The sequence below is a fragment of the Anneissia japonica genome, unplaced genomic scaffold, assembly GCF_011630105.1.
Source record: "Anneissia japonica isolate Jap-2015-1 unplaced genomic scaffold, ASM1163010v1 scaffold585_len4108843_cov191, whole genome shotgun sequence".
Lineage (NCBI taxonomy): Eukaryota > Metazoa > Echinodermata > Crinoidea > Comatulida > Comatulidae > Anneissia > Anneissia japonica.
In genome coordinates, this window is record NW_022716829.1 from 1,368,201 (window position 1) to 1,382,874 (window position 14,674).

At 34.5% G+C, this 14,674-nt stretch overlaps 2 protein-coding genes across 2 annotated transcripts in view; one reads left to right on the forward strand and one right to left on the reverse strand.

Annotated features, from left to right (window-relative positions):
* The window catches only part of LOC117109987 (protein GPR107-like), a gene marked incomplete in the record, with an annotated part of 45,113 nt that extends 38,870 nt beyond the window's left edge, over positions 1–6,243 (forward strand). The window contains 4 exon segments of the mRNA XM_033252515.1: positions 36–85; positions 536–583; positions 823–1,001; positions 2,055–6,243. Of these exon segments, the coding sequence (XP_033108406.1) occupies positions 36–85; positions 536–583; positions 823–1,001; positions 2,055–2,133 (356 nt within the window).
* A 593-nt stretch (positions 6,244–6,836) lies between these two features.
* LOC117109851 (aqualysin-1-like) overlaps positions 6,837–14,674 on the reverse strand; it is a 9,266-nt gene continuing 1,428 nt past the window's right edge. Inside the window, exons 3-7 of the mRNA XM_033252296.1 lie at positions 12,758–12,871; positions 11,871–12,012; positions 10,195–10,379; positions 7,709–7,880; positions 6,837–7,253 (exon numbers count right to left, since the gene is read on the reverse strand). Coding sequence (XP_033108187.1) covers positions 7,120–7,253; positions 7,709–7,880; positions 10,195–10,379; positions 11,871–12,012; positions 12,758–12,871 — 747 coding nt within the window. The 3' untranslated portion in view covers positions 6,837–7,119. The remainder of the gene's footprint in view (positions 7,254–7,708; positions 7,881–10,194; positions 10,380–11,870; positions 12,013–12,757; positions 12,872–14,674) is intronic.

Here is a 14,674-nt window from a genome sequence, read left to right on the forward strand (position 1 = left end):
TATATATATATTCTTTTGAATCGTTTAACTTACAGCTGCCATCAGCCTTGCCAAGTTGAAGCTTTTCAGACGTTTTTACATCATGGTAGGTTGTAATTTAATGGTATTTTAAAATCCAAATCGTTTAGGAGAGAACTTAGAGTGTCTGTATGTGTGTGTGTGTGTGTTTACATAGACTCTAATTCTCCTGATCGTTACAGGAACTGAACCCAGGACCCTGGGATTGGAAAGCAAGCATCTTAACCACCAAACTATTTAACTCCACTCTGTATGTTATCGATATATTTTTATAACGTTATACTTATAATACTTGGTCTCTATGTGATTTAACAAGTTAGAAAATGAAATGAAAAAATGGGAACATATAGAAATAGTTACAACATAATAATCAACAACAAAAAGCAAAATAAATAAATATATACCAGTGTTGAAAATGAAGTATTGTACTGGAATGATATTCTAATAATACTTATCTACAGTAAATGTATTAATGATATAAAAGTTAAGTTTACCACATTTTTTTCACTGATTTCAGGTTGTTTGTTATATCTACATCACTAGAATGATTGTTTACTTGTTGAAGGTGAGTGTTATTATATTTTAATTAGACAGCTGTTCTATAATTTCATGCATATGTGCTTAAACAAAGATGGACTAGACCATTTTCACAAAGGTTCCTCACATTGTGTAATTTTGCTGTTTCCCTATGTAAATTAAACAAAAAATAATCAACAGTCCTGGAAACCTCAACAAGGATCTGTTAAAGGCATTGATGTATGTTTGCAGTGTAATACCTCAGCATGTTTTTTTTTTTAATTGCAGGTGATGGTTCCATTTAATTATACCTGGATTGATGACTTCTTCTTTGAAATTTCCACGTACCTGTTCTTTGTATTCACTGCATATAGTTTCCGGCCGGGATCCGATAATCCATACCTTCACGTATCGAAGGAGGAAGAGGATGAATATGATTATGAATATGATTATGATATGGACTACATGTAAGTTACATAGTTCAAGTTTTATTGAAATCACAGTTTAAAAAAAATTAAGAATATAGTAGTAACTAAGATTTTGGTGGGTGGGTTAAAGGCTATTCAAAATTAACTATAATAAACATGAACTGAAAGTAAAGCGTGACACAGATAAGCCTATACTGATATCCATTTATAGGAAAAAATGTTGGTTAAATTTATACATTTGAATGAAATTTTATTATTTTGAGTATTGTGATAAATAAACAAAAATAATGTCTTCTGAATAGGGGTAGAATAGTTGTTGACTTTACCATCCATTTGGCATCAAAACATGTCCCTGTCACCTTATTAGGGATGTTCCCTGAAGTGGTGTGTCCCAAAGGAGGGGGTTCTACTGTAATATTCTGTCCTGGTAGTTTTCAAGATACAATTTTAAAAGATAGTGTCAATTTAAAAGGAGTTGAAAAGGTGTTGATTTGACCATTTGACACCCTGACACCTTTAATATACCATAAAACCTCAAATTGAAGCCCTGGTCTTCTTTCTGTTTAGATGGGCTTCTTTTCTAGGCTACTTTTGCAAAGTAAAGAGAGGGGTGGGGAGGGGGCTTCTTTTCAAAATGAGTACTGTAAAATACGGCCACTGTAACATCAATCTGTATCATGGAGTGTATTTAACTGACTTTAAATCACCTGAACTACTGTACTACTAAGTTTGTTTTTAATTTATTTTGTTTTTTGAAATTCATATACAGTGTATATACTGTGCTATCTCAAAAACAAGTCTATACTATCTTGAAAAGAAGCCCATGGGCTTCTTTTTGAGGCTAATTTTGTAAACTAAAGAGGGGGCTTCAATTTGAGATGGGCTTCATCTCGAGATTAAGCCCACTGGGCTTCAATTTGAGGTTTTAATGTATTTTCCTATTTTTCATAGAAAAGTTTCCTCTTCATAGAAGTGTCCTATAAATAGGGATTAATAATAATAATAATAATAATAATAGGGGTGTATAATCCAAAAGAACGATTGTATTTCATAGTTTGTTTTCTAATTTTTTTGATTTTCAACTGTTTACAGAGTTTCTGAAAAGCCACTACTTACAAATGTCAGCCACACAGACAAGAGTGGATGGAGTGAGTTATCACAACGCACATAGACTGCTGCAATAATGCAATTGTTCATTCAAAACTATATCTGAGAACCCTAATCTTCTTGCATTTCACTTGTATTAAATTGTGTTGTAAAATTTAAATTGCTTTTTAAAGGAGATCGTCGGTTAATGAAGATATCGTCTTTGATTGTTCCATTTCGAACGTTTTTTCTTCTGTCTCAGAGCAGAAGTTGTTGTTGTTGAGCAAAATCTTTTTCGCCATTTTTGGCTACTCTCACTGATGAATAATTAGCTTGTTTGTGTTAATTGTAATGATGCTGTGATTAAGCCATATATAGTGTATGTCTGTATATGTATGGAGGAGTATATGAATATAATTGAAACTAAACTGTTTTGATTTTACCACATGAGTACCACATACTCAATTTGAAATTGATGTTAATCGTGTGTCCTTACCAAAAGATTGTATGCAAAATTAGATTAGGATGTACTCTTGAAAATTATTATTCTTGAATCCTCATTAATTAATATTTGTCCTTTTTATTAATATTAAAGTTACTTTTGTTGCTAATATATTTATTATCGTTGATACTGTGGTTAATATTGTTATTGATTGATCAGTAATATTTATATGGTGGTCATGAAACATGATTGTTCATTTATTTAACTTTGTATACTTAAGTTTTTTGGATGATCCCCATTGAATAAAATTGATGCAAAAAAACTGCAATCATTCTGAAAATGAGGTTATTTATGTATTGTATCGTGGGTCGTAACATTTTGTGATGGGGGTGGTAAAACTATTTACCAAAGAATAACTCAGAATATAGTTTGTGTGTAAGTAAACTCAGCAATGAGTTTGGCACACCCATCATGGAATGGTATGCTCCATTATGTGTGACAGCTAAAAAATCTCTTAGATTGATCGCTGTGATAGGCGATTGATATATCTAGTTACACACTTTTTATTTGCGACGCAAAGAGATGTTTTAAAGTTGTTGTTTTCATGACTTGCTATTTAACATTAACAGCCTCTATTTCTTTTCTTTTTATGAATATTTAATTGTAAATATTTAATCCAATTTGGAATTTTCTTCCGGATAATAGATAGTGGTAGTGGTAGTGGTGGCAAGTTGTCTTACCACAGGTTTATGCTTGTTGACTTTAACAGTGACAACTTTTTCAAATTGGTCTACATTGTTGATTCATCTTGATATTAAATTTTTGAAGTAATTCTTTGTTTAAAATGTAAACAAAACTGAGTTCCTTTACTAATTTACTGGCATATTTTTAAATTTTCAAAATATAATTATTTTAAATTCATCATTTTAATTTTGTTAAATATGACTTTGCTAAAATAGAGGTTCATTATTTGAATAAATTAAATTTGTATATATAAGATATGCTATGTAATTCCTATCCTCACCCTGTATGATATAAACTTAAATAATAAATTTTGATAGAATGGTCTTCTTTTTTTTTTTATCAAATGAGAAGAATAGTTGTTAGGTTATGATAGTTGGTCATAACAAACCTACCCCCACCTCCAATCTCGCTTTATTCTTCCCTTTCCTTCTTCCCTGCCAATCCCAATCTCCCAACACTACATTTAACAGATTTTTATAATTAATAGTAATTCATACTTCTTAGCAGTTTTTTGATTGATATTTGCAGCTGATTAAGCAGCAGTGTAACATTATAAATTTCATTTTTGTTCTCAAAAGGTTTATGGTAATGTGTAATTTTCTTTACTATTTTATAGTTGTTTTTCAACAGTATTATTCAGAGTAAGCAAAAAAAAAAAAAACTTAAATTACTTAATTACTTCTCAGCTTTTAACAAATAGGATGCTATAGCATGTTTGAGAATACATTTTTTTATGTGGACGGTGATTGAATTGGTACAAGTGGGTACCTGGTAGGTTCAAACACAAAATATCCTAATTACAACTGCAACATTATGGATTCTCCCCAGGGAGCTGAGTATGTGTTTCATATTTGCTTGATCCAATGACCGGGGTAATAATATGAAGCGCTTAGAATCCTTGTTGACATTAAACACTATATAAGTCGAACATATTATTATTTATTTAATAAGAAATCAAATTAAACCAAAGTACTACATGAGCGATATTATATTTCTGTGCAGCATAGACATATTACATTGTGTTATTATTTTGTTTTTAATTAGACACATTATTGTTAATAAACCTCAACATTTTGCTAATATTTTCTGAAGTTGTATGCCTTCACCGTTAAACTGTTTCTGATGCTTTTTATGTTAAATTTATGATAGTTTTCTTTCGTTTTAATTAACTTTTGTATATACAGTACGGTAATTAGCACAAAATTATTTCTAATATTAAGTCTCACTCAAGATTGTAGGGTATTGTTATAAAAAAAAAGAGGAAAAAAAAGCATGCAACACTGTGTTGGGAAAATATCACAACATTCATCATTTCATTTTTTTAAATTGAAGCATACACACTAATTAATTCATTTTGTTTAAATTTTCAATGGAATTTAATAATATAGTGGACTGAATTTAGACATAATACTAGATAAAGATATTCTTCTATTCTGAGTGATATAGCCCGTGTTATACATAACTTCCGTTGCCATTTAGGTAATTATTTTGTGCCAACATACATACTACTTATAGGGTACTGTATGCTGCAATGATATTGTAGCTGGTAATATATTTAAAGAAATATGCAGTTTATATCATTTGTTTTACTGGACTCATTCAAGAGCATTTAAAAAGTTTCATGGTTACTGTAGATGCAAATGATATCACTTCCATGCTGTGTTAATTTATTTGTATGTAGATTGTAGATCGTATGCAAACCTTTAATGATGTGGTTTCATTGATTATAAATTATATTTTCAGTTTTAGAAGACAATGTAATTGATTGCTGAATCGTCTCAGATTCAGAGTGGTATAAGGCCTTATAAATTAATTTTTAGCTTATCTTCATCCGAGTATTTTTTTTTTCTTTTGTTTTTTAGTAATATCTGACCCGTTTTAAACTTTTATTTTTATTTTTATTGAAGTGTTATATAAAAATCGATGTTCTGTATATATTTTTGTGTTATATTGCATATTTGTAAAAATTTTCAGAGTAATATTTTGGTGAGAGGCCAGATTGATAAGCTAATAATTAATCCTATGGGCTGTAAATTTCATTCAATTGCGATCAGCCATATATCTTTTTGTTAATCCTTGATATTGTTTAGTTCAAATGCTTCTTCATTACTATTTGGTTGAAAATATAGCCTGTGTGCATGTTAAGGAATGCAGTACCCTAATTAGAAAAGAATAGAGAATTTTTGGTGTACTGTCCAATTCACCACCAGCAGGACCCAAGGATCCCAAGTCTCCCGGAACTCGCGAAGAGTCCCAGAAATCGGAATGGCCTCCCGCACTTCTGCAACCAGGCAAGAATCTCCGGGAAATTAACCCATCTCCGAAAAATTATAATGTTGCATGTTTTCACCACTTTATTATCAATTTCTCATAGATGTCAGTGCCGATTGGTATCACTATGATCACTATGTGCAGAAGCTCATTAACCAGATCAGTGACAGACTAAAAGTGGAGGGGGGAGGGACAGCCCACCTGGGCCCCTTAAATATTTTAAGATTATACAAGAAAGATGGGGTAGAAAAGAAAATTATATTCAGATATAAGTCTGAGAGGGCCATTTCCAGCCGTAATCATAAATTGTCTTAACTCAGCTCCAACCATGGTGGGGCTGAGGTGGTCTACACCCTTCATCTATGAAAGTCCCTCCCTGTCCCCTACCATTCAACCTGCCACCACGGATTTCCCGGAAATGATTTCTTCAAATTTGGGACCCTCGAGGACACCACTGGAAATATGTCTTTAGACTTTAGTGTGTATCCTTGGTGTGATACAAGATACAAGATAGTTTTATAGTATAGAAAAGATCTTACAAGTAAAATTTGTTTTTTACGCTTAAGATATCCAATTTTATCTATAATTTATGCTCTCTTTCTTTAAATTTTGCTCCACGACAAAAAAAAAAAAAACACCATTTTGCGGATATGCTTTGAAAAAAAATCATTTGCAATGAGCCAGCCTAAACATATTATCTGGAAGTGGTTGAATAAATGAAACTTGCACAAAAAACGACATACGTGTTTTATTGTAAATGTATTTTTTGCTTGTGTTTTTAAATCTTGTGATTGGCTGAATGTAGAGATGAGACCAGCCTACTTGAGCTCTGAATGGATGCTCTACTGTTACTGCAACACGTGCCACTGTAAAACTGCATCAGAATTGAGCCTGAATACTTCAGACATAGACTCAAAGAATTTCATCTGGTTTTGTTGAACTAATTAGTTGCTTACCTTAGCAACGGTTTCAGCAACTACTTCGGTCACTTTCTTCAGTTCGGAGAGTGAGTGCGCCATCACGAGTTTTAATCAGACAGAGTTGCCTATTCCCCAACCCCCATGCAGACTATTAATTTATTATTTTTTTCATCAGTCGGTTTTATATTTATATTGCACTAATTATTATATGTGATGTGGGTTTGTGTAGGCCTTTTATATATGTACGAGTGTTCTATCGATGACGTCGCTTAAGATATTCTTAGACACGTTACATTGAAATGTTTCTTTTAACGGATCAAATAACGCTACCTTTCACTCAGTTGACTGTTGTGCAGTATTATATTAGTGCTAAATTTCTAAAAAAAAAAAAAAACCTTAATGAACACAAAATGAAATTAAGTCTATCATAATGTTTATTCATATGTGGAAACTTAAAGATGAAGTCTGCCAAAAAAAACCTCACTAATTAAAATATTGAATAGGTAGTTTATATAACAACCTCATCAAATCAGAAAATCGGAAAATCCCAGGATCCACCACTGTCATACTAGTAGACATACCGTAAAAACTGGATAGGGAAAAATTAAGCTAATGTACCGGTAATAGAGCAACTAGCTGTGTTCAATGAACTCACACTGGTTTCCAATGGTAACACAATGCTTAATTATATTGTTTAGTCAACAAACAGCAATTTATTTGGAGATCTCCAGTTGGTGTTGCTGATTTTGTTGGAACTAGCATCGCTCAGAATTTTGGTCCTTACTTGGGAGGCTGTGTAGCCATTACTAAGGTGAACAGCCGCAACACCTGCAAATAACAAATTAGAGAATAGAGAAATACACACTACACACTCCTGTGACACTCTTCAGATAAACTGAAGAGTGTCACACCATGTGTGTGGTACGAAACTAAGTAGTAATAAAATGTCTAATCAAAGCTACTGTTGAACCTCGCTTTTTATTTATTTATATTATATCTGTCTCTTATACACATCTAGATGTGTATAAGAGACAGCCCTTCATCTATGAAAGTCCCTCCCTGGGGCGGTCTTTTCATGAATCCCTCCAGGATTCCTGTACCCTGACTTTGGTTTGGACCCCTTGTCGGCTTGTAGGCAGATTTTCTGAACAGCAAGTACATTTTTTTCATTTTTATATTTTCTGTCACTTTCGGTAACGGCAACGACGATGCATACATTTTATTCAAAAAGAATTCCAATGCCTTATGTTAATGTCAGGACACAAAGAAGGCAAATGTTTTACCTGCAACATGAGGGGTGGCCATGGAAGTCCCACTGATTGTAGATGTAGCCGTGTTAGAACTCCACCAAGCTGAGGTGATAAAGGATCCAGGAGCAAAGATATCAACGCAGCTTCCGTAGTTGGAGAAGGGTGAGCGAAAATCTGACGAATCAGTAGCGCCGACAGTAATAGCCTAATCATTAAAATCAAAAACAATTTGAATAAGAGCAGAGATGGGATAGCGTCGAGGGTGAAGGAAACGAAGAACGAAAGATAGAAGGATATTTTAGGTAGGCCTAATTGATACGGATGAGGTCTGAAGTGAGGAATAAAGTTGATTTATAATATATAATCTCAGGGCGTACGGTGAAAAATCTAAGGGGGGTCGAAACGAAAGCGCAGGGGGCAAGCTGAACTCGGAGCAATTTAGCGAAGCTTTCAGAATTCGCGGGGTGCGTTATTTGTGAGTGAAGCGAGCATATTTAAAGGGCATTTTCTTTAAAAGGGGGATCGACCGCACCCATCGACCCCCCCCCCAAGGTACGCCCCTGAATCTGATTTCATATTTGCATGATTCTCTCTGAAAGATCACAATTGTGCTGTTTGTAGTCCATCTATATTTTATTAAGTGTTACTTATTTCATGCTTATGTGCGTATCAGTTCAGATAACTAGGCCTACGTGTACTACTTTTTTTGTACAAATTTTAAGGAATCTCTTCCACTTATCAAACTTGCGAGTGAATGTAGGCCTAATATCGGTTAACGAGATTCAAATTGCTGATTGCCAATTCCAATTTTGCCGAACCTACTTGGAGATCGCTCGCGTTAGGCGGATTAAAGAGGGGCCCGGGCCGGCTGAGCATTAAGATGAAATGGAGAGAAAAAAAATGATATTCAAATTTAAGTCTAAGAGAGCAAATTCCGGCCATCTAGAGGTGCTATATCCCTACTAAAAGTTTGTGAAGATCGTCCTGTAAGTCCTTCCCTGAATATATTTATTCTTTATTTCAAAACCACCATATGTACAATAGCAGCCCAAAGGGCTGAATTGGAGTACAAATTTACAGCAAAAGTACACAATCAAGAAAAAACAGAGGGAAACATGAAAAGTACAATAAAAAACAAAATTCAAGTACAAAGTCAAATAAAATCAAAATAAAAAAAATCGGTCAAGAAAAAAGAACATCCAAAATACGATAAAAACAATTCAGTCACAAATTCACAAAATAAGAACATCAAAAATACAATACAATTCAGAATCCCCTCTAGATCCACCGCTGCGTTAAATCATGGATTCACCTCTTGTAAAACTTAAATTTGTAGGAGATGTCAATATCAATATTATGTTGAGAGGAAACCACTGGTTATTTTGTCTCAAATACTCTTACAAATGGTGTATTACCGAAATATTAATTATTTTAGTATAAAGAAATATGGTATGAATTATTTACAAACGTTTTTATTTTAGTACCATATTACGATAAGGTATGTTTCAACATTTGTTTGTTTTATATGCCTATTACCTGCCATTGTTAGGCATACCCTATCTCTTCAATGTAGTACATTCCTATACTGAATGAAACTTAAAGAAGTTAAAATAATACCTTACTTATTGAATAAACACCCCGCTTTGAATAAACACCCCCTTCAGAGCCTCATTTAGAATACCGTACTACGACTCCCTCGAATAAACAATAAACGACCCCTTAAAATACTCTAAACAAAACTAATGGAAGCAACCTCATTCTCAACACATTCTATTTATGTTCTACTCCATTTTTTCTAACCTGGTTAGGATCAATAAGTCTTCATGATCACGCAATGACTTTGATGGAAATTATGTGTTAAACGCCTTCCTTGAATAAACGCCTCCCTCTCATAAACGCCCCCTCAAAAACCCTTCTCAGCATTAGGGAGTATTTGCAAGCTTACGAAAACGATGTTGAATACGGATACGTCATCAAATTGTTAGACAACCCTTCCCCTACAGTATTATATCTGGCACAATGTAGGCGATTCATGCCTTTTGCATGAATCAAGGATCATATTCAGCTAAGTACAGCATATACAGTATTGTCAAGAATGTTTCAGGTTGGGTCGCTTTACTTACAGGAGTCCAACACAGTAAAAACAACTACCTTCATTCGCTCTATCCATGGACCATCCCTGGATGGAATTTGCTCCCCGATGGCATTAGGGGTGCCCCTACATTGGCCACCTTCAAGTCCCAACTTAATATCATAATTGACCGGCTTATTAAGACTGCGCATCTAAAAATCTAAATATATAATTTGCAACCAGTTGCAGAGACAGTGTTACCTGCACGTGATAGCCTAGTTGGCGGCGGTTGTGCAGTACCTGACAGATACTTTTTTAGATCATGACATAATCGTATTCGTTATTGTTTTCGTAAGGTTGCGAAATCTTCCTAATAAACGCCCGGAGCATTTATTCAAATACATATGGTAATAAATGACAATTGGCAGGAAACTACTTCCATCCTTACCTGATCTACTCTTGCTGGGGAATAATAGCATGCGTTAGCGTTGTCGTTTCCCGCAGCGACCACAACAGCAAATCCTTTGGAAATGAGTTCATTAACAGCATTGTCTGTAGAAGTAGATGTCCCGCCACCCAATGACATGGATACAACACCCGGTTGATTGCCATTTTCGTACACATAGTTGATTCCTATTACAGTATTGAGAAATTGTCATTCAATGGCATATATTCCAACTGTCCCGCTTTTGGTGGGCCGTAAATTCAGCATTGTGGTAATAGGCCTATCCAGTATATGGTTGCTACTGTGTATAACTGTAATTTTTTCTTTACACTGGGTGGTTCTTCAGTTAAGTAGTAGTGTTCTCAGATAGGGCCCAGTAATAATACTACTAATAACAATGGTAGGACCACGGTAGACTTTATAGCGCATTATGATAAGCCCTCTAAGCGCTTCACATTATCATTACTCCGGTACATTGGTTTACTTTGATTTTAAATAAATAATAATATGCTAGACTTACATATCGCTTAATGCCAAAATGCCTCTAAGCGCTTCAAATTATTACCACCAGTCATTGGATCAACACATATGGAACACAAAGTTAACCTGGGGACTATTTCTTTACACTGCAGCAGCTAATCAACACATTTTGGCAATTAACCCTACCTAGCACCTACTTATTCCTGGGTGGCGAGAAGCAATGCAGTGCCTTGCTCAAGGACAAAAGTGAAATACGCATAAAACAGCTTGTACAACATATACCATCTGTCAATCAATCAATTATTCAAGTAATCAATCGGGAGTTTTCCAATATAACGTCTTCCAATTCTCTTTGCAACTTTAATCACAGCTTAAGACCTATTTGTTTTAATATGGCTGTTCACATGCGTTGAGACTGATCTTTTTTGGAATTGGCGCCATATAAATTCGAGATAATATCATAATCATCATCATCATCATCATCATCATCATCATCATCATCATCATCATCATCATCATCATCATCATCATCGTCGTCGTCGTCGTCGTCGTTGTTGTTGTTGTTGTTGTTGTTATTATTAGTATTATTATTATTATTATTATTATTATTATTATTATTATTATTAAATATAGAGAGAAAACCTGATGTTATGAAGTATTAAGTATGTAAAGTATATTAAGTAGTAAATATTAATAAGTATGAAATATTGGGTAAATTAATTGTTGTACTTTCTAAAAAAGTATTAAAATTGTGTTGTATTGTATGCAGTTCTACTTCAGCTACCAGTTGATATACTAAAGCATTGATTGTATGCCTTCCCTGTCTCTTATACACATCTGTATTATATCTGGCACAATGTAGGCGATTCATGCCTTTTGCATGAATCAAGGATCATATTCAGCTAAGTACAGCATATACAGTATTGTCAAGAATGTTTCAGGTTGGGTCGCTTTACTTACAGGAGTCCAACACAGTAAAAACAACTACCTTCATTCGCTCTATCCATAGATGGTATAAAGTGAGAATTTCATGATTCAGTAAACAGAACAAATAGAACATAGTGCACACATTAGTGTACACATAAGTACCATAGGCTGGGTGAGATTAGAATAAACAGCCTAAACAAGTAAACAGGAAGGCCAAAACTATGTATATATATATTATATTGATTTTATATCTGTGATATGAGAAATCTTACCATCAATTAATGTAGACGTAGGAGATCCACCTAAGCATCCGAAAACTCTGACACCAAAAATATCAACCCCAGTGGCAACGCCATATGTTTTGCCACCGATAGTTCCCGCACAGTGAGTTCCATGGCCATTGCAATCAATTCCCTTGGAATAAACGTTTAATATATCAAAGGTTTCCTTAATTAATGTATATTAAATACTAGAAGTAAAATATCAATTGGTCAAGTATTATTAATTCATTTATGTAAAAATATTCGTTATTTTCAAGAATCATTATTGCTTACCATTACGCATTGAAGCATTGACATTATTATCATCATCGTATAATACTTTTGTCATTATAATTATTGTTCTTGTATTGTATGAGACAATCAATCATAATTATTATTACGTGATTGTTATTAATATACTTAACAACACTCCGTAGCTAAAGTTGACCTTTTACATATGCTTTTGCCATGCTCGGATCCCCCTCCACCCCAACCCCACTCTACGTTTTGTCACAAATTTCAATGCATATACTGAAATTAGAGCTACTCATTTACCGGTATCTATTCTGAAAATGTTGTTCCCCTTCCCCCTCCCGTTTAAACAAATTATGGATCCGCCCCTGTTTGGCTTCTCATTTATGCGACTCACAGGCACTAATGGCCAGCCGAAACATTCATGACAATCATTATTGTTATCAATCAGCATTATAGTAGTAGTAACAGCAACTTTGTAACCTAAATGAATAGGCGCTATATATACCAAAATAACAATAACAATAATAGTAGCAGTAGTATGTAGCATTACGGTACCGTAGTAGTGAGTAGCAGTATTAGCAGTAATAGTGGTGGTAGCAGTAGTTGTAGTCGAAGTCTATTTTTGCCTATTTTTGTCTACTTACATCGCCACCAGTTGCGTCGTAGGCGGCAACAGCTCGGCCACCAAATTCGTTGTGGGATGGGTTGATGCCGGTATCAATCACATATACACTTACACCAGCTCCGTCACCTGTAGACTCCCCCAAATATCAAATAAAACGAATTAACAATCAAGTTAAGCAGTTCAGGTACAAATTAAATTTACAAATTAAAAAAATATATATATAAAATATAGGTCTAACTGATACATCAACATTACCAAAGCTTCTAGCAGTAGCAGCAACAGCTATTATGATGTATACCTGTCGCTGGAATTATATCTCCTCATTCTATGAATTCCCTCCCCTCACCACCTTCGTCTTTCCATAATGAATATATTTCGAAATACAAATCGAATCTGAAGAGCGCTTGCAACGTCATTTACCAAAGCTGTACAAAGTGCCACCTTCCGACGGGATAATCAGCGCTACCATGTCAGGGGCGTAGCGGGCGGGGTGTGTCCCTCCTTACGACTGGGAGACGCCAAGGACCCCGGTGAGGTCCAGGGGGCGAACGTTTTTAGGACTGTTTTAAGAGGATAAAGTAAACATTGCAATAGACGCATCATAAATAATATTAGTAAGCCTAACGACAATTATATAATAACTCAACAGCGGCGGATCCAGGAATTCGAAAGACTCTGAGGTGACACAGGGAGGGACTTTTACAGACTAAGGAACCACCCACCTCAGACCCACTATGGTTGGGGTTGAGGTAGGAAAATTTATGATTAGCGCAGATGGCCGGATATTACACTCTCAGACTTAAATTTGAATATACGGTAATTTTCTTCTTTTTTTTTTCATTAAAGAAATTAGTGGGCGGGGGCCTTGCATCCGCCACTGCTCAAAACATTTGTTATCCAAAATAGTCACAATCACATAAAAATGGGCATGAAAAACCAGAGCACATCCTATAATTAAAATGTATGTACCCTCGCGTCAGCAGTCACTAAGACATACTCTGAGTAAGGTGCGGACTCGATGGAGTTTAATGTCATACCCTGGGAAGGGCGTAAATCTGTTTGGAAAGGTGGGTGTGGGGGGGGGGGATAATACCTTATAACACTTTTAGTAAAATTCATTTTCATCACATCACCATTATATATATTCAAAATGAAGCGCCAACAAATTTCTCACGATCTTTTATCAGGGATTTTCGGCAACCATAGAGATCTTAATAATATGTGTGATGTACCATAGAAAATAAAGCTTAAAAACATTGTCTTTGAGTATTTGCTTTACATATTTTAAAGCCGTGATTTCACAAGCACCTCAGTATTAAACAAAACTTTATAAAAGTTTGCAAAAGGATGAACATCAAACTGATCCATACATTATCACATTTCTGTATCTTAAAAGACCTGGCCTGGGATTTATGGATTTAAGAGTATAAGACGAATTTACGTTGATTTTTTTTTGTTAAGTAATTTTGATAAATCCACCCCCTGAGCGGTAGCCGTTATAAACCCGAAATTTAAATTTTTGCGTTATTGTGTATAGTAAAAAACTTTATTAATCTAACGAAGATTCCACTGGGTTAGACATAAGATTTATTTTGGTCGCTAATAACTTTTTATCCCTCTCACATAGACGTAAAGAAGAATTGAAGTGGATTCTTAGAACCAATTCTTATATTAACGGTTTAAATAAAGACTTAGATTACTTATCTGACTATTCATTTATATATACTTAATTTTTTTCTTGGTTCCTAGGCCTTTATCCAGCTTTTATCTACTTTGTTTATTCCATATTAAGTAGAACGTTTAGAATTCGCATCTTATTACGCGCCTTTGTTCTTTACCGCTGATTCGATGTTCTGTTTTCGTTTCGTGTGTAAATATTGCTTTACTTTGTATTTTTTGTCAGTTGTCCTCACACTGAGGAAGAACACAGGAGTGT